The sequence below is a fragment of the Canis lupus genome, chromosome 22, assembly GCF_011100685.1.
Source record: "Canis lupus familiaris isolate Mischka breed German Shepherd chromosome 22, alternate assembly UU_Cfam_GSD_1.0, whole genome shotgun sequence".
In the NCBI taxonomy this organism is placed as follows: domain Eukaryota; kingdom Metazoa; phylum Chordata; class Mammalia; order Carnivora; family Canidae; genus Canis; species Canis lupus.
The window spans coordinates 27,032,693-27,059,652 of NC_049243.1; the positions used below are offsets into that span (position 1 = coordinate 27,032,693).

At 38.1% G+C, this 26,960-nt stretch overlaps 2 protein-coding genes across 12 annotated transcripts in view; one reads left to right on the plus strand and one right to left on the minus strand.

Annotated features, from left to right (window-relative positions):
- DIS3 (DIS3 homolog, exosome endoribonuclease and 3'-5' exoribonuclease) overlaps positions 1-7,509 on the minus strand; it is a 30,293-nt gene extending 22,784 nt beyond the window's left edge. The window contains exons 1-5 of one of the 3 annotated variants that reach the window (XM_038569721.1): positions 6,379-6,682; positions 6,042-6,109; positions 5,587-5,744; positions 3,667-3,860; positions 3,241-3,314 (exon numbers count right to left, since the gene is read on the minus strand). In XM_038569721.1, the coding sequence (XP_038425649.1) occupies positions 3,241-3,314; positions 3,667-3,760 (168 nt within the window). In that variant the 5' untranslated portion in view covers positions 3,761-3,860; positions 5,587-5,744; positions 6,042-6,109; positions 6,379-6,682. Of the gene's footprint in view, positions 1-3,240; positions 3,315-3,666; positions 3,861-5,586; positions 5,745-6,041; positions 6,110-6,378 lie in introns of all 3 variants that reach the window. The other 2 variants (XM_038569722.1, XM_038569720.1) reach the window with 2 other exon arrangements.
- Positions 6,933-26,960, plus strand: part of PIBF1 (progesterone immunomodulatory binding factor 1) — a 197,848-nt gene continuing 177,820 nt past the window's right edge. For 3 of the 9 annotated variants that reach the window (XR_005376364.1, XR_005376365.1, XM_038569726.1), the window contains exons 1-5: positions 6,933-7,144; positions 8,164-8,477; positions 16,494-16,594; positions 18,729-18,927; positions 21,533-21,652. Coding sequence is in view for 6 of the 9 variants with exons in the window: in XM_038569726.1 (XP_038425654.1) it covers positions 8,226-8,477; positions 16,494-16,594; positions 18,729-18,927; positions 21,533-21,652 (672 nt within the window). In the remaining 3 variants the exon portion in view is untranslated. Of the gene's footprint in view, positions 7,145-7,205; positions 7,587-8,163; positions 8,478-16,493; positions 16,595-18,728; positions 18,928-21,532; positions 21,653-26,960 lie in introns of those variants that run through there. The other 6 variants (XR_005376363.1, XM_038569727.1, XM_038569728.1 and 3 more) reach the window with 4 other exon arrangements.

A 26,960-nucleotide genomic window follows, 5' to 3' on the forward strand; every position in this document is an offset into this window, starting at 1 on the left:
TGACTATACAAAAAACTGTACATTTTATTTTTTTATTTTTTTTTTATTTTTTTTTAATTTTTATTTATTTATGATAGTCACAGAGAGAGAGAGAGAGGCAGAGACACAGGCAGAGGGAGAAGCAGGCTCCATGCACCGGGAGCCCGACGTGGGATTCGATCCCGGGTCTCCAGGATCGCGCCCTGGGCCAAAGGCAGGCGCCAAACCGCTGCGCCACCCAGGGATCCCAAAACTGTACATTTTAAATAGATGGTATGGTTATGTGAATTATACCTCAATAAATCTGTTTAAAAAAAAAAAAAAGTCTGCCAATCCTTGCCTCACATATTCTCATTTGGTCTTATGGTTTTACACATCATTTATATGCTGATAAGATCCAAATTTATCTCTCTAGTATATCTGTATTTCTAGTCCTAGACCCCCTCAGAAGCCCCAGATTTGCATGTCCAACTGCTCATACCATAAAAGCACTAAGAGCTCTAACAGTTACCTCAAACTTAAACGTCTAAAACCTTACTTAGGATTTTCTACTCAGTCCTGCTCCCTGCCTTCATCCTGTGTAAATAAAGCAATACTACTAATATAATTGCTCACGCAAAACACCTAACGTCATCCATATTCCTCCCAGTCCCATCCAATCTATCACCAAGCCCTACCACATCTATCTACAACATACACCTAATATCTGACTACTTCCCACTACCTTAACTGCTACTACTATGGTCCTATTTTCTGTCTTGTCTCTCCCATGGAGTCCTAAAATATCCTCCTAACTCAAGAGCCTGTTTCTAATTTATTCTCTTAGAGCAGCCAGATGAATCTTAATCTTCTCCCACTCAACATCTGTCCGGCACTCATAGACTAAAATCCAATTTTTTCCCCATGACTCACTATATCCTATACAATCTGGTCCCTGCCTATATTTCTGACTTCCTTTGTAACATTTTCTCCCTTGCTTACTCCATCCCAGGCATCTTCCAGCTGTTTCTTGATCTTGCCACCTTATTCTAACCTCAGAGCCTTTATTTGCTGATTCCTCTGCATAAAATGCTCTTCTCCTAGTTATTAAGATGGTTAACTCCCTTACACATTCAGCTAAAATGTCCTTGTCTTGAAGCAAACTTACTTAGCTAACATCTTTCACATCTCTGCCTTGACATCCTAAATCTGGGTTAGGTGCTAAGTACAGGCTGTTCTCCCATAATGCTTGTTTAGAAAACATGAATTCGTTCCAATGCAACTGCTGTATTAAAAAATACTATGTAAACACAGAAAACAAAGCTGCAGAGGAATCCACAAAACAGTCACCTCTCAAACATCTGTGACTTTAGATTACCGTGTGTTTTATGAGCCACACCATCGTCACCTTCTGTAACTTTTTGTCCAAATTTAGATAACCTTATTTTCACCACCTCACAAAGCTTCTGAGTGTGCCCCAAACATATGTTCCCATTAGCTCTGCTGTTTTCACTACGTAATTTTGCATGACACAGTGAATCTGAAGAACATACATGTTGCATTACAACAGAACTGGCTGTAATTTCGTCATGTCCTATAGTCGCCCTATCACAGTCTTCAATCAAATATTATATATTACCAATGTTAGGTTACTTCTTCTTTCCTCTTCTAGACCAGCGCTATCCAAAACAACTTTGTGATGATAGGAATAGTTTTTATGATCTCCAATTTGGTAGCCACCGGCACAAGCAGCTCTCAAGCACTTAAAAGGTGAGAAACTGAATTTTCAATCTGAGTTAAATCTCAACAGCCAGATGGTACTAGTGACTACCTGTTGGGCAGTCCCTAAATCTTTATTCTAAAAATCAAGCCCAGCTCTTCTTTTCTCACTTCCTTTTAATTTTGTCAAGTAGTTGATTGAAGATAAGAAGTGATGAAGAAAATGTTGTAAAGACTGGATATCTCATGTTCTATCACATAAAACCTGTTTCTATAATAATGACAGCTGCCATTTACATTCACCACAGCTATGTCTCAGGCACTGAGATAAGAATTTTATTAATACTGTTATTATTTCATTTGATCCTCATTACAAGTCTCCAAAGTCATTATTGCTAACTTCAGATATAAGAAAGTGAGTGCCCATGAGGTTTACAGACTCACTCAGCTTGCCCTCATCTCCACTACTGCACGGATCCCTCTACTCCTCCTCCTGCAGCTAACTCTGTCCTTAATACAATGCATCAGCTCACAAACTGGAATAGAGTGGTCTTTCAAATGCACTTTTTAAAAAGATTTTATTTATTTGACAGAGATAGAGAATGATCATAAGCAGGAGGAGCAGCAGGCAGAGGGAGACAGAGAAGCAGGTTCCTAGACTCAGGGCTTGATCCCAAGACCCCAGTGTCAGGACCCCAGCATCATGACCCGAGCTGAAGGCAGATGCTTAACCGACTGAGCCACCCAGGTGCCCCCAAATAAACAACACTTCTGATCATTCCCTCCCCTTCCTCTCAGATCTACATTCATGTACCCTTAATTTTTTTTTTTCAGATTTTTAAAGTCTAATTATTCATGAGAGACAGAGAAAGAAGCAGAGACATAGGCAGAAGGAGAAGCAGGCTGCCTGTGGAGAGCCTGATGCGGGACTTGATCCCAGGACCCCGGGATGAGTAACCCAGGTACCCACCCTTAATTTCTTCTAGTCTGCCATTTATAAGGTAGGGAGCCCAGATTCCTACCTGCTACCTTCTCTTCATAGCAGCCCTTTAGACTTAGGTAGTTTAAAAATTATTGATTTACAGAAGAAATTCTAGATTTTTGTTAGCTGGCCCCTACCATTCCTGTTCTCTTATGACTTCCTTCCTTCTTCCTTCAGGATTAATTCTACAGCTTTATGCTATCTGCAATGTCCATGTCCTTTTTTTGGTCAAATACTTATACCTTATTCACAAACCAGTCACATATTCCTCTATTCATTTATCAAACAGATGGTGCTATGATGTGACAGGCCCAACTCAGATTGCTGAGGGTCTATCAATGAACAGTACTATTTTAGAAAGTCAAGTCTTTTAGGAATGGCATTTTGATAAGCCTATTACAGCTACTCTTATTGTTTATAACCCAACTCCTATTCAATTCCAGCTTACCTACCAATATTCTAATTTTTAAACTTGATTAACTATAAATTTAATATCCCAAAATGGCTACTTTAATAAGTGGCTATTTTAATATCTTCACTTTACAAAAAAAATAATAAAGTAAAACAAACTCAAAACATACCCCTTCTTCAGACAAACAAGCAAGACGATCTATGAGTTCCGGGTTAGCAGTTAGGCTCTTTACATACTCTTCACCTGAAAAACAAGTTTTGTTCCTGATAAAGTCAGGTTGTTGTGTTTTGTTTTGTTTTTTTAATCTGTATCTGTTGATACGGTCATGTCAAAAGAGAAGTATTGGGTCGAGCATATCTATGAGTTTCTATTGCTAAGCCAATTACAAAGGGTGATGGGGAAATTAACAGCCATTGAGCACCACAACTTACTTGGCTGAGAAATGCTGAGAAATTAAAAAATGCAAACATCAGATGGAGTATACAGGAATACGAAAATATTAAATACTCAAGTGAACATCTGACCAAGGGCCTGATTTGCAACTTCCTATTTGCAAATGCATATAAAAATTAACAGCTTCTACATTTAGACTTACAGGTGAAAGCTGGTATTCCTTCTTCTATGGCTTTTTCTTTGTTTTTTCTGTCATTTGTTATGAAGATAACTTGTAGATGATTCTCTGCTGACATTTTCTTCAAATGTTCATTGTACCATTTTGCTGCTACTCGAATGGCTCTATCATTCCTGTCATTAGCATTTTCTCCCTGTTCTTGTTCTACATAAGTTTCTCTAAATACAAAACAAAGTGATAAATTTAAATCAACAGAAATAAGAACATATAAAAAGTCTTAGAACATAAATGCTTAAAAACCACTAAACTATAATAAAACTTTGCAGGTTTGATAAGATTTTATTTGAACTATAGATTAACAGTAATTCCCAAAGCTACAAATCCGACGATGATTAAATTTCCATGTACATAGTACATGGAAATCACCAATGATAAATACTCAGTAAATGACAGAGCTTATCTAGAGACTGAAAGATCATATAAAAATAGTGACAGTTTATTCCTTTGTAGTCTATCCATTCTAAATTCCCATATGTCAGCATTCTTACTTCCTTAAATGTTTTCAAAGCCAAATTTGAGTAAAATAACAAATTCAGTATAAAAATTTCTAACACTTAAATTAACAGAATCAACTTTAGAATCTTACACTTATTTATATTAACAGTTTTTAGAACTGCTTCATTTCTCACCATTAAATGCCCCTCCTAATGCTTTAAGCTTACTAGTCAGACACTATCATTATATTTTGAATTGGTTTTAGCATGACTTGAGCAAATAGAATCTTAGATGAAATGTGCCCCAGTATCCTTCAACTCCTGTATTGCTAAGCTCTATTCACTGCACTTAAGCAGAAAAATTGCTAACTTCTAATTGCTAAGAATCTGATGATAGTGCTCCACAAAAATTTGGTCACTCTGCACTGAAAAACAAGTTTCTGTTTCTGAATTTCAAGGGCAAGCTAGCAATAAGATGACTACAAGTGCTTTACCAATGATTTTTACAAGAATATTTAAATTCGGGCTACAGAAATAATATGAAAATTGAAAAATTAAACATTTTTAAATATGTGCATTCCAATGAGCTTTCATTGCTGGGATTCTACTGTCTAATCCGCTAGGGGTGATGTGCTGCCTAGCAAATATTCAGACAATGTCTGGAGATATTTTGGGTTGTTACAGCTCTGTGGATGGGGGTGAAGAAGGGTTCCTATGAGCATGTAGTGAGTAGAAGCATAAGATATTGCTAAACATCCTATGATATATATGACAGCCTGTCCACGACAAAGAATTATTCAATCCAAAATGTCAATAGTACCAAGGTTGAGAAGCCCTAACTTAATGTAATAAAAGTATACTAGAACTTAACACAGGTAATTTATGTAACATAAGAAACAGCAAAATATTCTTTAAAACCACATATTATGTTCAAAGGGTGTAAATCTGAAATGGAACAAAGAATTCTATCTCTTAACCCTATCTTCTTCAATGTGATCAGTTAAAAAAAAAAAAGTATTAGCTTAACTTTTAAAAGTCTGTTAATAAATCTGCTTTGTATTTTTAAACCTCTCTTTCATAAACTCTTACATTTTATCAATTTATGTTGGTTATCAAATAATATCATATTCCAGGAACCTAGGTAAAATCTCCTCTTCTGAGATTTTATTGCTCTATTCATTATGAAACCAATTCAGGATGAAGACATTCTGGAAACAGAAGTACCTACAGCAGCCTAGGAGTCTGGAGACTGGAGACTTGGTTCTAGGTTTGATCTAATCAATGCCTGTGTGCAACTCAGGTACAACCGTGGAACAACCAAATCATCCTCCCCTAAGTATGAAACTTACCCGTACATCTTCCAACAATGTCACAATTACTGCCAGGGACCCTTCCCCAAATTTATCTAAGTCTATGGTTTTCTGGTAAACAACATAATCTTCCCGCTTACCTATGGTGCTCATTAGTGAAGGTATAGAAATGCTTCTCCTGGTTATTAGTCACATCTCTGATCCGTTTATATACTGGAGCACTCCGATTCCTCACTTCTTGCAGAACTGTCTGCAGGACAATCACATTTCTGATGGCAGGGTCCTCAAGGACATCGATCTTAAAAAAAATAAAGAGAGAAAATTTAAATTTTCCTATTTAAATTGTTTCTGCACAATATAAAACCTTGTCGATTTTTTTTTTTAACACCATGTTTACACTAAGGAGTTACTTTGCTACAAAAAAAAAAAAAAAAAAAACATGTATACACTAAGGAGTTACTTTGCTACAAAAAAACCCCTTCAGGTCTATTACAGACGAGCATATATACACAGATGAACCACAAAATTTTGTAGAATTACGTCCACTAATAATGAAATACGTCGGCCCACAAAGTTTTCATTCGTAGGCACTTACAAGCTGCCTGGGAGTTGCAAGCTGGAGGCCACAGAAGCCCGGGTCCCCGGCCTCCAGACACTTACAATCTAAGGCAGAAGAGACACCAGGAGTTAGAAAATTAATCTAAAATCCTTATTACTCCAAGAATTAGAGAGAGAGAGAGAGAAAGAAGTAAAAAAGGAAAAAAAGAAACTCGGCCTGGGGGACAGGAGGCAAAGGTTCCGAGATGGGGTTTGCCGCTCCCTAAGTACGTAATGTCCAAGACGCTCCTCCTGGGGCCTCAGTTTCCCTATCCCATCACACCCCCCTCTCCTGGCGGTGCCGAGGACCCCGGATCGCCCGCCCGCCGACGCACCTGATGCAACAGCACGTTGGTGTCGGGAAGCAAGTAGTGCGGCCGGGGACACAGGCTGCTCGCCGGGTCCAGGGGCTGCGGCTCGAGGACCGGCCCCTCGTGCGCACCCCCGCACGCAGCGCACCCGGGCGCGCCGCAGCCGATGTCGTCCCGCAGGTAATGCTCGCGCACGATCTTCATCACGCCGCCCGCCCGCGTCTTTTTTAAGAAAGTCTTGGACTTGAGCATCTTGCTCCGCAGCGCGGTACCCCGACCCCGGTCGCGCTCTTCCGGTGAAAAGTGCCCAGGAGCAGGCCCGCAGTACAACTATCCTCTACCCCGAGGTTCACCCCTTCCCGCTCCAGGGTATTAGTAAACACTTCTCGCGGGAAAACGTCGAGGCTGACGTTCGTTGGCTCTCTGAGGGCTGCGAGGATTGGGTGACTACGAGGAGGATGGGCGGAGCCCGGAGTTATTTCCCTCCAGGACCCGGGCGGGGCTTGCCTCTGGACTACAGATCCCAGCCTGCATTGCTCCTCGCGTTGGGGGTGGATCCGGGCTGAGTTCCGGCGGCTTGGGCGCAAGCGCGCAGCCGCTTCCTCCGTCCTTTACGGGCGCGGAAGTGGTTGTCTTGGTTACGGGTCGTAATAACGGTCCCCGATCTGAGATTCCTTCTAGAGGAGCTGCATCCTGGGCTTCTGTTTGGAGACGCTTTTCAGCTCCTTGAAGAGGCGATGGTGGTGGTGGCTGGCCCAGCCGCACACGTGGTGTCGTTGAAGCTTTCGAGGTAGCTCGCGGCTATCCCTTTGCCGCGCGGACCAAGGGACTCCTCCTCCTGCGCCGCCGAGTTGGGCTTTTCTTCTTCTCTCCGCCTGTGTGTGTGTGGGCTTGTCCCAGCCGCTGATCCTTTGGCATCCAGATGTTGCCTCTCTCTGATTTCACCTTTCTCTACCCTTTTCCCTCTGAAAGGAGGGATTTCCCCTCCGCACACCTGTCGTATTAAAACAAGAGAACTGCTAACCATTGTTGTGAAAGGGTGACCAAGGGCCACTTAGAGGGCTCGGTCTTCTCTTTTCTTGTTGTCATTCTCTCTGGAAGTCTATTAAAATGTGCCTATTTCACGGTTTCCCGTTTTAGAAGACCCTTGAGCGATGCCTCCTCGTGGCCTGCAGAGTAAATTTCGAACACATTCTGACCTTTCAGGGCTCTCCGCAGCCTGGATGGTGAAGGTTGTCACGTGCGTCTGTGTAAGGGGGGTGGGGTAGGGGGGCGAGGCCTCCTCAAACTCCCCCGAGGCTTGGCCCCGGCCAGGCCACCACGGCCTTCTGCTGCTGTGCGTTTTCGCCAGCCCCGTGCCAGCCAGCCTTCGCTCTTGCATGCTTTTCTGTTGGTGCTGCCCTGAACAGATCCTTCAGGATTCTAAGGAGAACATAACCTTCCCTTGATCAACTCAGAAGTGACCCCTCTCATCTTGAATCTGTGCTGCTTTTATTAGTAGCGTCCCTGGGTGACCCCTGACTTAGGGCTTTCATCCTTTACTTCCAACATTTCTTTGTTTCCTCTGAGTGAGATCCCTGTCCCCCCAGAGATTGGGTTTTTGGATTCATTAAGGACAAAGGCTTAGTAGGATTTAATGAGCTTGATTTAATATGTTTGACTTGAGCAGCGGTTTACTAATCTGGTCCTCCGGATTGCCTAATACCTACTTAGGCAGTCCTTGGTATCTTTTTAATATGCTTATGCTTTCCGTAGAGAATGTTTGAGTACACTTCAATTAAAATATATATATATTTTTTTAACCTACAGAAAGCTGAAATAGAATTGGAGAAGAAAACGAATTCATAGTTTAAAAAAAAAGAAGAAAAAAAATGTCTCGAAAAGTTGCCAGGGCATCAAAAAAAGTGAACATCTCCAGTTCTCTGGAATCTGAAGATATTAGTTTAGAAACAACAGTTCCTACGGATGATATTTCGTCATCAGAAGAGCGAGATGGTAAAATCAAAATTACCCAGCAACTCATTGAACGTAAAGAACTACTTCATAATATTCAGTTACTGAAAATAGAGCTGTCTCAGAAAAATATGATGATAGACAACTTGAAAGTGGATTATCTTACAAAGGTAAGACTGGCGTGATTTTTGTTATCTTTATGCTTTATTGTCTTCAAACTGCAAAAGAATAAGAATTAAACATTTATGTAATCTGAACTTGAAATGATAGGTTTATCATTTCAAGAAGAAAATCATATTTTCTTGCACAGTTTAAAAAAGCTTTTTGGAAGGAGAAAGGTAATGAATTTTATTTCTGTACACTAAATTAAAAAGTCCTGAAAGAGGGGATGATTTTGAAGTTGGGTGCGGATGAATTGCTTATATAGGCTCAATTTTTTTTTCAAAGATTTTATCCATTCATGGGAGGGGCAGGGCAGAGACAGAGGCAGAGGGAGAAGCAGGCTCCATGCAGGGAGCCCGACGCCAGACTCGATCCTGGGTCTCCAGGATCAGGCCCTGGGCTGAAGGCAGCACTAAACCGCTGAGCCACCCGGGCTGCCCTATAGGCTCAATTTTTTAAATCTAGCATGTGTGAGATATACCTTTTTAGGTGTTTTTTTGTAAGTTGTTTTCAGCTTCATTGAGAATTAACCCTGATGTGACTACTTTGATTGTGAGAATCAAGATCATAATTAGGTTATTGAGTTTGTATAGTCCTCTGCCCTGGAGATTTAGTTTCTTTGGTATTTAGTTTTGTTACTGTGTCGTAGTACCAAGCATACATTCAGTTATCACGGTGTTTAACGAGTGGTGTTTGCCAAAGAGGAAGGGATGTCCTAGAGCTTGGGGTTTTTTTGTTTTGTTTTGTTTTGTTTTATTTTATGGCTTGTATGGTTTCTATAGTTATGGAGTATTTTATGTAAGACTTGGTAAAGTTGTCATTAGTTCTAAGAAATTTACAGTGATTTCAAAAAGAGAGGAGACACTTTTTAGCTCTTATTACTTCTGTCTCTGAGAAAATTTTTTTCTAAAAAAAAAGAAAATTATTTTTCTTTCCAACAATAAATGTTTTCTTTTGCTCTTGATCCCACCTCTTCCTAAACACTACCCCCCCCCCCATTTTGCTGTTTTTGTTAAGTCAGCTTTCTATTTTAGTTCTTGTCAATCATGCTAATACATTGTAGTATCTTGCTGCTAGAAAAATTGTTGACTGGGCCTCTCTAGAAAAATGAAGTGTCCAATGGCCTAGGTGTCCAGGATCTTAATGAGTAAAGAAATCATTTAGATACAGTTATTAGAAATATTAATGGCTAACATTTATTGAGGGTTTGTTCTTTGCCAGACACCGTTTTATGAGCTTTTCATGTGTTACCTCATTTAAACCTCACAACTCTGTGAGGTATAAGTGTTTTTAGGGGGGATCTCCCCTGCCTTTAATATTAAATGAATCAATAAAATAAGACTAGTTCCTGAGCACAAACTATTAGTTATTGTTGCTATTGTCTATTAAAATAATATCCTCATGTTTCACCTCCTTTATTCCCTGTGCCTTATATATGTGTTCATAGGACAACCTGGCTTTGTTTTGGTATTTGTCTCTCTTAATAGACTTAAAGTTCATGAGGACGGGGATTTCTTTGTACTCACATATCTCCAGTGCTTAGAACAATTGCTGTCATGTCTTAAGTGCTCAACTACCCTAAATGAGGGACTGAACCCAATTTTGCTCTTGATAAAACAGAATCACAAGTGGTTAATAGCATACCAAGGCCATTTAGATGGAAGTTATGGAGCCAGGTAGGATTCAAACCAAGAAATCTAAAGCCCGTATTCTACGCAAATGAAAGCTCCTAACATTTTCTTAGGTTGCCCGTATAGTTACCTACCTAGCTGACTTGGTCTAGATTAGGCCACATGGTATTTTGTCATTGTATCTAGTGGTTTACTCATAGTGCTGTTACTCCTCAGGTGGACTCTCACGGTGCTACTGGCTCACATATCTCTGCCCCTCAAAATCTCTATAGATCCAACTCACTGTAGAAAGCAGAGGTAATATCCCATTCATTAATGAACCTACTCAATCAACAGACATTTTATTGAGTGCCAACTACATATCACATCCAAACTTACATTTTTTTAGGCTACTTTTATTTTTTTCAACTTGCTTGTGCTTGGTTGTAAATGGCTTCTCTCCTTTTTGAAGTGTGAGATTTATATTTTAGAAATGGTGGCTTATCCATGAGGGGCTCTATAGTGTAACAGATCAGAGCTACAGTTCTAGATACACACAGTTTGGATTTGAACTCCAGCCCCAATAGTTAGTTACTTTGGGCAAATCCCTCAACTTTTATATACTTCATGCGTTTCTTGGAAAGATTAATCAATGCACACAAGCTGATAGATATACTTACTCAGAACTATATTATTATTTTTGTACCACATGGTGCTTAGTACACTTTTTTATTGTAGTTTTCTAGTTAAACTGCAAATGTAGAAGACTGAATTAGTCATAGTCCTGAGTTTATGCCACCTAATCTTTATTGATCCATGCCACAGCCACTTTTTCTGTTGTATATTCTTTGTATTCTCATAGTTCATTTCCCTTTCTCTCTCTATTATCTATTTTAATGGGTTTTTTTTTACATTTGTTCTTGATAATGGGTATTTTTCTTATTTTCTTCCTTTACATAAATGTAAATTGCATGCTTTGTTTTAGGGTTTATCTCTTTTATAGTTTTTTCCCAACTCAGTGCTATTTTAAAAATCATTGATGTTACTATGTGTATATCTAGTTTTCTGCTTCTAATTTCTGTGCAATTCTGTGTGTGTGTGTGTGTCTACCTGTCTATCCATCCACTACCACAGAAATAGGCACCTGGATTGCCTCCCAACTTTTTGCTACCATGTGCAATATGGGCCTTCTATAAACATTTCTCTTCTGAACCTATGTGAACATCTTTGACATGTATACTCAAAAATGGAATATCTGGCTCACAGGGTATATGCATACTTAATTAAACTGAGTGTGCTGTCAAAATACTCTCCAGAATAGCTGCCTACTCTACATTCCCGTGTTTTTTGGTCCATGAGCACTAGGGTTGTTTTGCTTAGAGACTCCTTGGGAGTAGGTTGTCTGCTGTCAAATACATGGAGAAATATTATACAGTAGAAGAATTAGTCTTCCATAATTCATCAAATCCAAGACAGCTTGATTGTAAAGTGAACAATTACTTGTAGCAGTGAGATTAAAAACTGCCAAGTTAAACTGTTATGTACTGTAGATTGTAAGATGCATTCCAGTTTCAGAGACATAAAATGTGAAAAAGTAAGAGCCAGCCTGGGATCAATGAAGGAACATAATTTTTGGCCATTTATTCTCCAGAGCTTACCAGTGCATTGAGCACTGGGGATACAAAGATGAAAATCTCATTTTTTAGCATTATTTTTTATTAGTTTCAGAGGTAGAGTTTATTGATTCATCAGTTGCACATAACATCTAGTGCTCATTACATTACATTCCTTCCTTAATGCTCGTGACCCAGTTACCCCATCCCCCCCTCACTAACCTCCCCTCCAGCAACCCTGTTTGTTTCCTGTAGTTAAGAGTTTCTAATGATTTGCTCCTCTCTCTGTTTTTTCTTATTTTTCTCTCCCTTCTCCTATGATCCTCTGTTTTGTCTCTTAAATTCCACATGAGTGAAATCATATAATTGTCTTTCTCTGATTGGTTTCACCTAGCATAATCTTTTAGTTCCATGCATGTCCTTGCAAATGGCAAGAGTTCATTTTTGATGGCTAAGTAATATTCCATTGTACATATATACCACATCTAGCATTATTAAAAATAAATTTCCCTCACCAGACTATAGATAATAGAAGTCACAGAAAAAGTAGATCTCTGCTGACTGTAAATCTATACTTGCTATTAACATTTAAATGGCCTGATTTAAGTTACTGAGCTTCCTGTCATTGGAAGCATTCAAGTGGTCTTGAATGGCCAAGTATCATGATATAGGTATTTTTGATGTGGAAAGAGGTTGAACCAGCTGTGCAGTGTTCTGGGGATGAAGTTCAGCTGCTAGTACCGAGGCTTAGAAAATGGTGGCTGATTGTAAAACAGGAGGATTTTGTCTCTCTGGTTTAACAGGAATCTGAAAGTAGCTAATTTAGATTTGGGGTGGATCTGAACGTAGCTAATTTAGATTTGGGGTGGCTACTCCTTGATATTGTTAGGAACCCAGGCTCCTTTTATCCTTATGCACAGCTGTTTTAAGCATGTGCTTTTCACCTCAAAGTCACAAATGGCTGCTCTATCTCTAGTATTATATCCATGTTACACGCAAAAGAAATAAGGTGAAGGGTAATGGGGAAATGAGGCACATGCCAAAGGAGTCAATCCCTTTTATTTTTATTTCTTTTTAAGATTTTTATTATTTATTTAAGAGAGAGAGATGAGAGCATGCTCACACAAGCGCAACCAGGGGGAGGGCCAGAGGAGGAAGGAGAGGGAAATGGAAAGAGAATCTGAAGCAGACTCCTGGCTGAGCATGGAGCATCACTCAGGGCTCGATCTCACTACCTCGAGATCAGGACCTAAACTGAAACCAAGAGTCAGATACGTAACCAACTGAGACACCCAAAAGCCCTAGGAAGGACTCATTCCTTTTAAAGAGCTTTCCCAGAAGCTCAAGCCAGTGACTGCAGTAAACTAGAAGTATATAGCAGGACCACCCCTTTCAGCAAGGAGAGTGGGAAGCTGGGAAATGTTAAGTATTTAACTGGATACAGTATTGTCACAAATAAAAGTCAGAGTTACATTAGAAAGAAGACTTTGTGTTGGGAGACAAGCAGCAAAATTTTTTCTACTCATCACAGTCTTTTTAAGTTAGGAAGTCTGTGAATCTATGTGTTCTAAAGTCTTTTCACCATTTTTACGTTTGTAACAGTTCGTTACTAATATAGTTTTTTACTAGGAATGTCTTGATCCATGTTGATTTGATTTCTCCATTTCTAAAAACAAGAACAGATTTCTCCAAGGGAACTTAAGAGTGTTGATTCCCACTTCCCTCTTGCTCCCTGAGAGAACTTAAAAGGGTAACAGCTTAGGTCTAATGTCCTGATTCTAGAGAATTGCCAGCTTTCCATTTTACCCCTGCCCATTGATGCCTAAATCTCCTTCCTTCCTTTATTTCTTTGTTCCTTTCCTCTTCATTCTTCATGCCTGTCAATTTCTAAATGCTAGAAAGTCTTTCACTTGAGATATATGGGTACCTCATTACTTGGGAAATAAATGAAGGGGTGCATCTTCCCAGTTTGATTATCTCTGAGTTAAGGAACCTAATTTAGAAGTCAATTAAAATTGTGAAAATTATAACCCTGGAAAGAGAAGAAGTTTCTGTCCTTGTAGTAACAGTATTCTTGATTTGCAAAATAATAATTATGAGGAATGTGGTTGTCTTGTTGATTTGAGATATTCATTAAGGCATATTGCTGGGAATATAACTGAATATGGCAGTCCCTTTTTTATGTAGATCGCATTTTGACATGATCAAAAAACAAATGGAAGATTTTCAAGGTCCTGTGACACAGCATCACTTAGCAATGGGAGTTTTCTACTGTAGATAAGAAGTCAGCAAACTTTTTCTGTAAAGGCCCAGACAACAAATATTTTATGTTTTGCAGGCCATATGTGGTCTACCACATATTCTTTGTTTTTTTAACCCTCTACAGATGCAAAACCTATTAGTTCATGGGCTATACAGAGGACATGAGCTTGATTTGGCCCATTGCCAATGCTTATTTACCCTTGCTTTAGACTGTGTAATCATAGAAGCCACTAGCAGGTTTTAGGCAATTAGAATTAGAGACCCTTATTATTGTGTTCAAAATATCACTGAAGTAATAGACCAAGGGCAGATAAGGTAGAGGCAGAAGACAGTTAATTGGGTTATTGCCTTAGGTAAGACTCAGTTTTTGGCTTCATCTACTGGAACCATTTATTGAGAATTGGAAGACTGGCAGAAGACTTATCTGGAAAGTAAAATTTAAGTTCCATTTGAACATGTTAAACTTTAGGTTCCTGTTATACTCCAAAACAGAATTGTCGATTTGAAGTTGAGGGGCAAGTCCATGACTGTGTGTGTGTGTGTGTGTGTGTGCTGTGTATTTATAATATGTGTCAGTGTATAGATGGCACTTAAAGCTATGGGATTAGATGACATTATCTGGTGAGAGCAGAGGGCCCCAAACCATATGAAGGGGAGTCCCAACATTTAGAAATAGGCTAGAGGAAGAGAATCTAGCAAAGGAGCCTGAGAAGCCTACGAGTGGTTAGTGAGTTTGGAGGATAGAATCCAAGATAAGATAGAATTGTCTGCTCTGTCAAATCATGTTTGTCAATTAAGATAAATATACTGAAATTACCATCAGACTGAGTATTAAAGAGGTGATTCAGAATACTTTTATTGGAATATTATGGGATAAAATATTGAGGTTTCGCTCTGATGGTGAGCAGAAAAATGGTACATTAGTATAGGGAGTGGTGTGATCAAGGGAGTATACTGTTTGTTCTTTTTAGTGGAAGATAGAAGTAGTTTGCTTAATGACAGGAATGATCTCAAGTAGAGATGGGGAATTTGTTGATGCAAGAGGAATCTACTTGACTATATTAAAGATTGACTGTTAATCTATTTTAAAAGATGAACAAGAATTGCCTGGGTTAAGAGGGAAAGAGAAAAGAATTTTTTAATTAGACTAAGAGCAAAACCGAAGTGCATAGAGGCTTAAGAGGGACTACAGCATATTTGAAGAATGGCAAGCACTTACTTTGCCTGGAAGAGAGAGTATCCTTTTAAGCTAGTGACAAGAGAAGGAAGGAGCTGCCAGGGGCAGGATCAAGAAGTATTAGTACATTATGCCATGAGTCTGAATTTATTTCGAAAATAGTGGGCAGCCCCAGTGGCGCAGCGGTTTAGCGCCGCCTGCAGCCTGGGGTGTGATCCTGGAGATCCAGGATTGAGTCCCACATCAGGCTCCTTGCATGGAGCCTGCTTCTCCCTCTGCCTGTGTCTCTGTCTGTCTGTCTGTCTCTCTCTCTCTCTGTGTCTCTCATGAATAAATAAATAAAATCTTTAAAAAAAACTTTCTTTTAAAAAAAAGAAAGAAAAAAGAAAATAGTGACGATCCTCTGAAGCATCTAAAACTGGGGAAATAAATTTTTAATAACATTTTTGAAAAGAAAGATAAATTTGGAGATTGACAAAACTGGGTATAAGGAAACACTCCTGGTGAGAGGTGACTGATAGAGATCTAACTGAAGACTTGTCAGCAGATATCAAAGAGGACTGAGCAGTTTTGACAGCTATTTATGAAGTCAACAACAACAACAACAAAATCGTGTCTGATTAGAAAAAGTGGTGAGGGAGAAGTAGACATCAAATGTGACTTGGGTGTTTTTGCATTGGAGACTGAGGAGATGCAAGAAATGTACGATTAGGTGAGGCTGAGGGCTAGTTTTCTTTTGGACATTTGTGATGTCATCCATGGAGTATTCATTTGGAGATATATGGATCAAAGGGACAAATGCAGGTCTAGTGAGAAATAATTACCTGGGTGAGGCACCAAAATAAAATGCCAGTTGTTAGTGGGCTTCTCAATGAGAGTGGGTTAAGAGGAAAAAGTCTGATGACAGCCTGGCGAAAAACCGTATATGTAGCAGCAGTCTAAACCACAGTTTGAAAACCATTTGTATGCAGACTTTGTAATTTGTTAATATAACCATTGCAGAGGAACCTCTTCCTATCTTTAGCCTGTTTCTTTCTTTTTTTTTTTTTTTTAAGATTTTATTTATTTTTTCATTAGAGACACAGAGAGAAAGAGAGAGAGGGGCAGAGACACAGGCAGAGGGAGAAGCAGGCTCCTTGCAGGGAGCCTGACTTGGGACTCGATCCGGGGTCTCCAGGATCCCATGTCTCCAAGATCCCGCCCTGGGCTGAAGGTGGTGCTAAACTGCTGAGCTACCCGGGCTGCCCTAGCCTGTTTCTTTTAAGCACTTTCTTTCTTTTTTTTATATTTAGTATTTTTCAGACATTTTTAGTGATAAATTTGGAAGTTGACCACATAATTTACCTCTTTCTCTTTACTAAGATTGAAGAATTGGAGGAGAAACTAAATGATGCACTTCACCAGAAGCAGCTACTGACATTGAGATTGGACAATCAATTGACTTTTCAACAAAAGGATGCCAAGTAAGAAAGTTTTTAAAAAACAATAATACCTATTGAGCCATTAAAAGTAATTTCATTGCTTGTTCATGCATACTATCATAAACTAAAAGAGAAATTTTAAGTCCGTGATGGTAATCATTTTTACATCTAGGCCAACAAAAAAAGTTGGTTACTTGATACAGTACATAAGATACAAAAAAATCAGAATTCATTCAACAGACATCGCTGAGGTAGGCAGTCTATAAATGACAATGGACGTTCCCTAAGCTCACCATTACTGAACCTGTTATCTGAAGTAACCTTTCTTCATTAGCTCTGTCAAGCACACTAATTCTCATGGCCCATTTCAATCTGCAGGTATGAATTATCTTCTATTTTACCTACATTCTTTCTTCCAGCTCAGTTGTCTACTAAGGGTCCATTGTATTTACTCTCAAATATGCCTGTGATAGTTGCACTTGCTATACTTACATAATTTATTAAAAGTTACGTGAACAATAAAATAGGAGTGGAAAAAAAGATACTGCTATTTCTATGAAAACTATAATGAATTCTTTGGAATGACTTAATAAAAGTGAGTGACTAAAAAAAAATCATCAAATTAAGTGAAAGCAAGACAGATTTAAAAGTTGGGAGCAAAAACCAAACAAATCCATAGAAAGCATCCTCTCAGGTTTCTTCCCAACAATGACTTACACAAAAGCAAAGCATACCTTTGTATTTAAAAAAATCTACATAGAAAATTTGACAAGTGTTAATTATGTGTGTTAATTAAAAGTAAATGTAAATATGTTGTAAAGTGCTTATCTTTTCTCTGTATAAGATTTCACTATTTAATTGATATTTTAAAAGATAATCTGATCAGTTACTAGGCACTATAACATTGGATCAGTAGTTCTGAAACTTCAGTATGCATCAGAACCATCTGGAGGTCTTGTTAAAAAAGGATTGTTGGGTCCCAACCTGTGATACTCTGATTTGGGGTGAGAGCTGTGAGAATCTGTATTTCCACCAAGTTCTCAGGTGATTCTGATGCCACTAGTCTGGAGACAGTGCTTTGGAAACCACTGCATTCAGTGGTAGGGCTTCTACTCTAATTCTTGAGGCATTTTCAGAGTAAGTGATGTTGAAAGTGCAGTTAAGAAGAGGCTATTGCAATAATCTTGTTAGCTGATGCTGGTAAAAGGTAGTTGGATTTTGAATATATTTTGAAGGTTGAGCTGATATCCTAATGAATTACATGTGAGGTTCAAGAGATAAAGAGTCAAGGATTACGGCAACATTTTTGGTTTGAATAAATGAAAGGGTGGAATTGCTGTCAACTAAGGGATAGGGAAACCACAGTGGAATAGGTTTGTGAGTGAAGAGTAGGAGTTCACTTTGGGACATGTTCAGTTAGAGTTGTCTTCTTAGAAACCCATATGTAGGTATTTGAAGAGTTTGGTCAAGAGTTATAAATCTGGAAGTCATTAAGATATAGATAGAACATTCCATATGTAGGTATTTGAAGAGTTTGGTCAAGAGTTATAAATCTGGAAGTCATTAAGATATAGATAGAACATATTTAGGTCATAAGACTGGATGAATTCCCAAAGGTAATAAATATATAGAGAGAAGAGGGCCAAATACTCCTAATATTAAGGTAAACCACAAAAAGGAAATTGAGATAATACCACCGGTAAAATGGGAAACAAATGACAAGAGTATAGGGACTTGGAAGCCAGGTGAAGAAAGTGTATAAAGAAGAAGAGATCAATTGTGTCCAGTAATCCTTTAATTATGGCTGAAAAGAACGAGAATTGATCATTAGCAATCTGGATATCATTGGCAACCTTGAGATTTGAGTAGGAAAGATGAAAACCTAATTGGCATGAGTTTAAAAGGAAGGGCATCAGAGAGAGTGAATATAGACAACTTTCTAGAAGTTTTGTTTTATGGAGAGGCAAATAGGGCAGTGAAATGGGGCCACTGTCCATTTTTTTAAAGATAGGAGATATAACAGCATATTTGTATGTTGATGGTTGTGATACAGTAGGAAGGGGAAAGCTAGAGAGCTTCTCACTTCCTATTTTTGTGTTACTATAAAAAGGTAACTTTGAGAAAATTAAATCTCAAAGATTTTTTTAAGCTTGCCATAAATTCTTTCCTAATGTAGAAAATATCAAGAACTAATGAAACAAGAAATGGAAACGATTTTATTGAGACAGAAACAACTAGAAGAGACAAATACTCAGCTAAGAGAGAAGGCGGGAGATATTCGTCGAAACCTCCGTGACTTTGAGCTGACAGAAGAGCAATATATGAAACTAAAAGGTTTTCCTGAAGATCAGCTTTCTATTCCTGAATATGTATCTGTAAGTGTGTTAAATCATTTTTTTAAAAAACTGCATGTTTTCAACTTAGAATTTGCCATTTATGTAATAGCCATACCTTCAAAGTATCCATTTGATAAATTGTTTTATTTTGTGGCCCTGATCTGAAAATGGTGAGTGGTGTTCAGATCACCAAATTTTAAAGGGTCTTGACCATTGATCTTCAAAGTCAAGCAATAAGTAGGATTATGAAGTTAATGGCTACATAGTCCATAGAAATGAATCATTTTATCATGAATTGTTGGTTTATAATGTTCTCAAAATGAGAAATTATAGTGATAACAGATTAGTGGTAACCAGTGGGTAGGGAGAGTAGAGAAGAGAGGAATTGGTGTGATTATAAAGTGGTAGGATGAAGGAGATCTTTGTGGTCCGTCTAGTTCAGGATGTATTGCAGTGTTGGTTATACAAGTCTACACATAGAATTCATATATGGCAGTAGTCTTAAGTTTTTGATGTCAGCATCCTTTTACATTCACAAAATTACTAAGGACGCCAAGAAGCTTTTTTGTTTATATGTGCAGTATCTATTACTATTTACCATATTGAAAATTAACAGTAAGACATTTTTAAAACACAAGAATATATAAGCACACTCTATTAACCTTAAAGGCAGTGATCTCCTTGCACGTCAATTAGGTAGCCACTGGCAAACACCACTGAACAAGCATAAGGGAATGAGAATAAAACAGGCAAAAAAAATCTTAGTATTATTAGGAAAATAGTTTTAATCTTATGAATTTCCTGAAAGGGTCTCAGAGGGGCAGAGTGGTTACCAGAGGTTCCTAAACCACACATTGAGAACTGCTGGTTTGTCATGTATAGATGTTATTTCACCCTTAGAGGCTTAAACTTTTTCATATATGAAAAGACTGATAATAATAGTGCCTTTCTGTTGAGGTAATTGTGAAGATTAACTGGGAATATGTATGTGAAATGCTTAGCAGAGTGCTTAGAACATAATAAATAAATAGACAAAAAAATTTTTTAAATTTAAAAAAGAACATCATAAGCACGTAGTAAATATTAAATATACCTATTACTTTTGAGGGAGTGGTGGTTGCTATTCTTGGTCTCAACTGCATTAAGGTTTCTGGATTAATGATCTCATATAAAACAAAGTGTTCCGGGATCCCTGGGTGGCACAGCAGTTTAGCGCCTGCCTTTGGCCCAGGGCGCGATCCTGGAGACCGGGGATCGAATCCCACATCGGGCTCCCGGTGCATGGAGCCTGCTTCTCCCTCTGCCTGTGTCTCTGCCCGTCTCTCTCTCACTGTGTGCCTATCATTAATAAGTAAAATAAAATTTTTAAAAAAAAGTGTTCCTATTTATTTTTATTTAAATAGCTCAAATATATTTTTTTCTGTCCAAAGTGTACTGTCCAAGACAAATCAAATTTCTCACATGCTGTTGTGACTTTATCTATATAGTAGATATCAAGTATCCCACTAGTGGCAGTTACACATATTTTTGTTCTCTGGTTTTTTAATGTTCTTTGTTATCTTTTGTTTTCACAAATAGTATTATCCTAACTAGTTAGTTATACCCAAATTCATTGTGTTAAGGACTAGCCTCTTACCAGATGTGGTACTCTTACAATTCAGCAATATATTAAGGAATTGCAGATTGCATGCCTATTTGATATATAGGAATAAGTACTTTCTCCTAATTTGTCCATGGCTTCTTAATTTTATAGAAATTGTCAGATGGAACACTTTACTAGATTAGGGCAGACAAATTCCTCTGAGAGAATTATGAATGAGAAGAGAGGTCTGAACTGAATAGAAATACTGGTATAAAAGATATCTCTTGATTCATCTTGTTTATCCCTTGTACAGCAATGGTAGCAATAGAGCTTCACCAAGAGCTAAGGATGTAGGCTTATGTTTAGACAGTAGAGATAGAGCAGTGTACAAACCAGGCAAAAATTCTTTTATGAGCTTACATTCAAGTGGAATGATACAGACAATAAATTAAAAGTAATATGTAGAATGTTTGTTGTAAATGCTATGGAGAAAAGAGCAGGAGTGAGATTAGGAACAGTCACCAGGCTATTTCAAATCAGGCTAGAGGAATTAGGGCTTTACTGATAGGGTGACATTTGATCAGAGTCCTGAAAGGAGTGAAAGCATGAGCCATGCATTTGCATATGGGAAGATCTTCTATCAGAAGATAGAGCAAAACTCAAGCACTTCGTGTGTTCAGGAAGTAACAAGCAGATAGGGTGGAGTGAGCAGTGGTAGGAGATGGGGAGTAAGCAGTAAATGGAATATAGATATTGAAGAAGAAAGAGACACTGTGTCAGGGGTCAAGGATTTAGATTATCTTGGCATTGAGGAAACTTAATTGAACATCAAGCCTTACTAAAGTATTAGTGGTCAGGGTCAGTTAACAACTGCCTTGCTTTGGTTTTGTACAAACAAAACAAAACTTTATTATACAGGCATATGATACAAAACTTCTAAACAGCTTCCTTTTGTTACCTTAATAATTTTATCACTCATAATTGAGGGTACTATAAATTAACAAATTTTAATTGTAACTTGGATTCTAAAACTGTTTACTAATTTGATTTTTGTTTTTAAAGATTCGATTCTATGAACTAGTGAATCCATTAAGAAAGGAAATCTGTGAACTGCAAGTGAAAAAGAATGACCTGTCAGAAGAATTAAGTGAAAACAAGGCTCAATTGAAACAACTGACAGAGGTTTGTATGATTTTGATCACTGATGGGAAGAAACTCCCAAGTTTTTTTCTAGGAAGTTCCTCAAGATTTGTGAACAGGAATATAAAAGTCAACGATAGAAAATGGGACTGGGAGATGCTGACGACATGATTTTTCAAGTAGCGGGAAGGTTAAATTGGAAATAGTCATCTTAAAGATTGACAGTAAGTCTATGATATTGGCCTGTAATCCATGGTTGAGCTTTTTTGATATAACTGTTTCATTCTCGATTCTTTATTACAAATTAGCCTTGTTTGTGATATGAAAGAGAGCCACTATCCAGTTATCATTTTGCTTCTTCATTAAATACATTAGCTCTCCTAATGTTTTTCAGAGCATGTGCACTGGTATAAGCATCAGCTCTAGTGATGCGCATGGTCCTGTGCCATGTGCTGGCAGCAGTGAACTCAGAAAAGTGTCTGTCCCTCAAGAGTTTAAACTCTAGTAGATTATAGTGTTAGAACCTTAGATGATGGCTTGACACTTTTATTTTTCTGTGTGATATTGAATAAGTCATTTAATGTTTCCTGCTCTATCAAATGGAGGAAATAATCCTGTTTGTTCATTTCATTAAGTTGCTCATGTTTCTGTTTGCAAGTAAAAATGTATTTTTTAGCAAAGTTGCATATAAGAATTTTTTATGTTCAATTTCAAGGGTAGCTTTCACCGAAGATATATTATCCAGAAGTAAGTAATTACAATTTAATTTACATTTCGATGCCCTAATTTGCTGCTCTGTTAGTGCTGGACAAAATCTATTTAGGTCATTAATGTAGCCAATATTACAGGCAAAGGCTTATCTTCCTTCCTCTCCTCATAGGAGTGATGAAGTCAGCAGGAATGATGCCAGAGAGGCAGATGTGCTGATATGAACCCTACCACAAGGTTCTATTGGGGTTTTTTGTTTCTTCTGCTAACCTGCCACATTGTGCAGGTAAAGTGTTTTGCATATTTTAGAAAGATAGCTTTTTATTTTTACAAAATTTGCAAAATAATAAAGGACAAAGTTAGAAGGCCTCAGTTTGGCTAGTAGTTAATTTTGTAGTCTTGGCCAAATCATTTAATTTGTTTCTAAATGCCCAGCATGGTGGTAGTCATGGCAGCATAAGGTTCATTGGGTTTATTGAGGACAAGGTGATTAAATGAGTTTTCAAACTTAGTTCTATTGCACCTCATGGTACCTTAGCTTCCCTCAAGGACTTATTTTTTAGGAGAAGGGCTGGAAAAGTTTCCTAACCTTGTTTATATCAAACTACCTCTTTTTAAATGATTTTAACAGTTGGGGATTCTAAGATTGGTTTCTCTTGAACAAATGATTCCTTGGTCCAAAGGGAAAAAAAAACTTACATTCTAAAATTATCATTAGTATGTGATACTATTTTACTATGTGGTAAGCAAATCCTTTGACTCTCAAGGGTCAGTAATAATGGCATCGTATCCCAGATTTTTGTTTGCTTATAACACTTTTAGTATTTTACTGATAGGAAAACATAGATAATTAACACTGGTTTGACTCATAGGGTTCCTGAGTGTTTTTAGTGCCCTTATAACTCTTGAACAAAGAAACAGTTTTGTTTGTGAACCTGCATTAGGATTCTTCAGAGAAATAGAACCAATGGATATCTGGAGAGAGAGAAAGATTTGTTTTAAGGAGTTGGCTCACATGATTGTGGAGGCTTGATGAGTCTAAAATCTGATGGGGTAGACTGGCAGGCTGGAGATTGAGGGAAGAATTGCAGTTCAAGTCCAAAGACAGTCTGCTGACAAAATTACCTCTTGCTCAGAGGAGGTCAGTCTTTGGTTTAGTATGGCGTTCACCTAATTAGATGTGACCCATCACATTATTGAGTGTAATTGGCTTTACTCAAAGTCTACTGGTTTAAATATTATTTGTTTTTGTGTGTGTGTATGTAAGTTTTTATTTAAATTCCAGTTAGTTAACATATAGTGTAATATTGGTTTCAGAAGTAGAATTTAGTGATCCTTCACTTACATATAACACTCAGTGCTCATCACAAGTGCCCTCCTTAATGCCCATCACCCATTTAGCCTATCCCCTACCCATCTCCCTTCTAGCAGCCCTCAGTTTATTCTCTGTGGTTAATAATTATCTCTTATGGTTTTCCTCTCCCACCCCTTTTTTATATTAAATGTTAATCTCTGGGGCACCTGGGTGTCTTAGTCCGTTAAACTTCTGTCTTCTGCTCAGGTCATGATCTAGGGTCCTGGGATTGAGCCCCATGTCTGGCTCCCTACTCAGTGGGGAGCCTGCTTCTCCCTCTCCCTCTGCTGCTAACCATGCTTGTGCTCTCTCTCTCATGCTCTTGCATCTCTCTCTCTCTCAAATAAATAAATAAAATCTTTTTAAAATAGTGTTTATCTTATCTAAAAAATACCATTACAGAAATATTTAAAATAGGGTTTGACCAAAATAAAAACAAAATAAATAGTATTTGACCAAATATTTGAGTATTGTGACCCAGCCAATTGACACATGAAATTAACCAGCACAGGGGCACCTGGGTTGCTTAGTTTTGGTTAAGCATCTGACTCTTGATTTTGGCTCAGTCATGATCTCAGGGTTGTGAGATCAAGCCTCACGTTGGGCTCCGTGCTCAGCAGAGTCTGCTTCTCTCCCTCTCCCTTTTTGCCCTCCCCTGGCTGGCCTGCATACATGTGCGCGTGCACTCTCTCTCTCTCTCTCTCTCTCTCTCTCTCTCAGAAAAATAAATCTTAAAAAAAGTAAGAAATTAAGCAACACAGAACCCTTCCAGGTACAAGTTTGTTTCTTAAAGGTTTATCACCTCTTAGCTGAAAATACAGTTTTCTGTCTCAGGCTTTTTCATAAATTTAATAATAATATAAACAGAATTGAATCACAGTCAGGAAAAAAGAAATTAAACAGTGTGTTGTCTACTTATTGAAAGGTCTTAGAAATTAAGAGATTGTGATTTAGACAAAATAGAATTACTTTTATTTTTTTTATTTATTTATTTTTTAATTACTTTTATATTAAAGTCACCCATAAAGTATGATTCTTCTGGTCTGTCAAGGGCTAATACAGGTCAATTTACCCAACACTGAGGAAAAATGACTATTTTTAAGTTGAAAGACTTTCTTACAAAGGTATAGTGAACAATAAATATAATATTTAATAATAAAAAAATTATGCTTACCTGTGTACTGTGAGGATTTTTGTGTGAGGGCAGATTTATTTTTTTGAAATGATTTGTTAAATTATTTACTGCTCTAGTATTTGGAAAATTCACAGATACTAGTTCGAGTTCTATCTCTGCAACTTGACAATGGTGTGATGATATTGGATAAAAGAACTTAGTCTTCTCTACTCTCTCTGCCCCTCGTCTTACAACTTCTCCATCTACCAAATAGGATGAAAATATATAACACCTTCCTCACATGGTCATTATTATGAGAATGAAATTCATTTAGTAAATATTTGTTTTACATCTGCTATGTGGCAGGCATTGTTCTAGGTGCTTGGGATACCTCAGCAAACAAAACAATGATCTCTGGCCTCATAGAGTTTATATTTTAAAAGATTACAGGGAAGGGTACCTGGGCGACTCAGTCAGTCAGGTGTCTGACTCTGGATTTCAGCTCAGGTCGTGATATCAGGGTCCTGGGATTGAGTCCCGAGTTAGGCTCCCACTCAGCAGGGAGTCTGCAGATTCTCTCTTCCTCTCCTCCTCCCCCACACTTGCACACAGTCACTCTTTCTCTTTCTCTAAAGTAAAGAAATCTTTAAAAAAGAGAGAGAGAGAGAGAAAGTACAGGGAAACCGTAAACATTATAAATAAGCAAATCTTAGAGGAAGAAGGTGAAAACTGCAAAGGATAAAAGAAAAACATCAGTGCTGCATGGAGAACAGGGAAGAAATATTCAGAATTGTATAGAGTCAGCCAGTAGGCCTCATTGAGGAGGTTAGAAGTTTACAAAGACTTGGAGGTGAGGGAGACAACAAAGTTCTCAAGGAAGAACTTCCATGCAGAGGGAACAGTCAATGCAAAAGCAAGAGGGTTCCTTGATGTTTGTGGAGTAATGAGGAAGCCAATATGACTGGAATGACTGAATGGAGAGAATAGGTAAGATCAGAGAAGTAATGGGTTTGTTGAAGTCACTGTAAGGACTTTGATTTTAACCCTAAGTGAAAGGAAGCATTGCAGTACTTTAGGAAGAGATGTAACATGATCTGACATATTATAAAAGGATTATTCTGGCTGGTACATAGTAGACCCTCAAAGAGTATTCAATAACTTTGTTAATGTCCCAGAAGTTTGTTTTGTTTTGCTTTGTTACTGAGAATTGGCTATAGAGCTTTAAGGATGGAAGCAGAGAAACTTGTTATGAGACTGTTGTAGTAATCTTGGTGAGAGGTGATAGAGCTTCAGATCGGGTGATAGCAGTATAAGTGCTATGAACTGGTTGGATTCTGAATATATTTTAAAAGTAGAGCCATTAGGATTTCCTGATGAATTGGATGGAGGACATGAAAGAAAGATAGGAGTCAAATTAACTTCCAGGGTTTTGGAACTGAATAACTCGAAGGATGGATTTGCATTCAATTAAGATGGGTAGGTTGTACCAAAAAAAAAAAAAATAAGATGGGTAGGTTGTGGGTGAGGCAGATTTAGGGTTAAAAGAGAGTTCAAGTTTTAAAGATCTGTTGGTTGTACAGTTGGAAATACTTGGATATACAAGTGTGAAGTTTGGAAGCTATATGTTTGGAAGTTGTTAACATAAAGATAATATTTATTTTTTTTAATTTTATTTATTCATAGAGACACACACAGAGAGAGACAGGCAGAGGGAGAAGCAGGCTCCATGCAGGGAGCCTGACATGGGACTCGATCCTGGGTCTCCAGGATCACGCCCTGGACCGAAGGCGGCGCTAAACCGCTGAGCCACCTCAGCTGCCCATAAAGATAATATTTAAAGACAGGATGAGATCATCAGAGGAGAGTGACTACAGAGAAGAGGGCCAAGGCCAGGGCCCTAGGGCACTTCATTATTAAACTGTAGAATAGAGAAGGAAGATTTATCAGTGAGACAATGAAACCAAGAGAATTTCATGTCCCAGACGCCAAGGGAGAAAAGTTTGTCAAGAAAGAGAGTCAGCTATTTCAAATGTTGTCTATAGGTGTAGTAAGATGAAGTCTGGGAATTCACATTATATTTAATAGGGTCATTGATAACCTTGTCAAGAGTAGTTCTGTTGGAGTTGATGAGATTGAAAGCTTGATTACAGTGTATATAAGAGTGAATGGAAGGA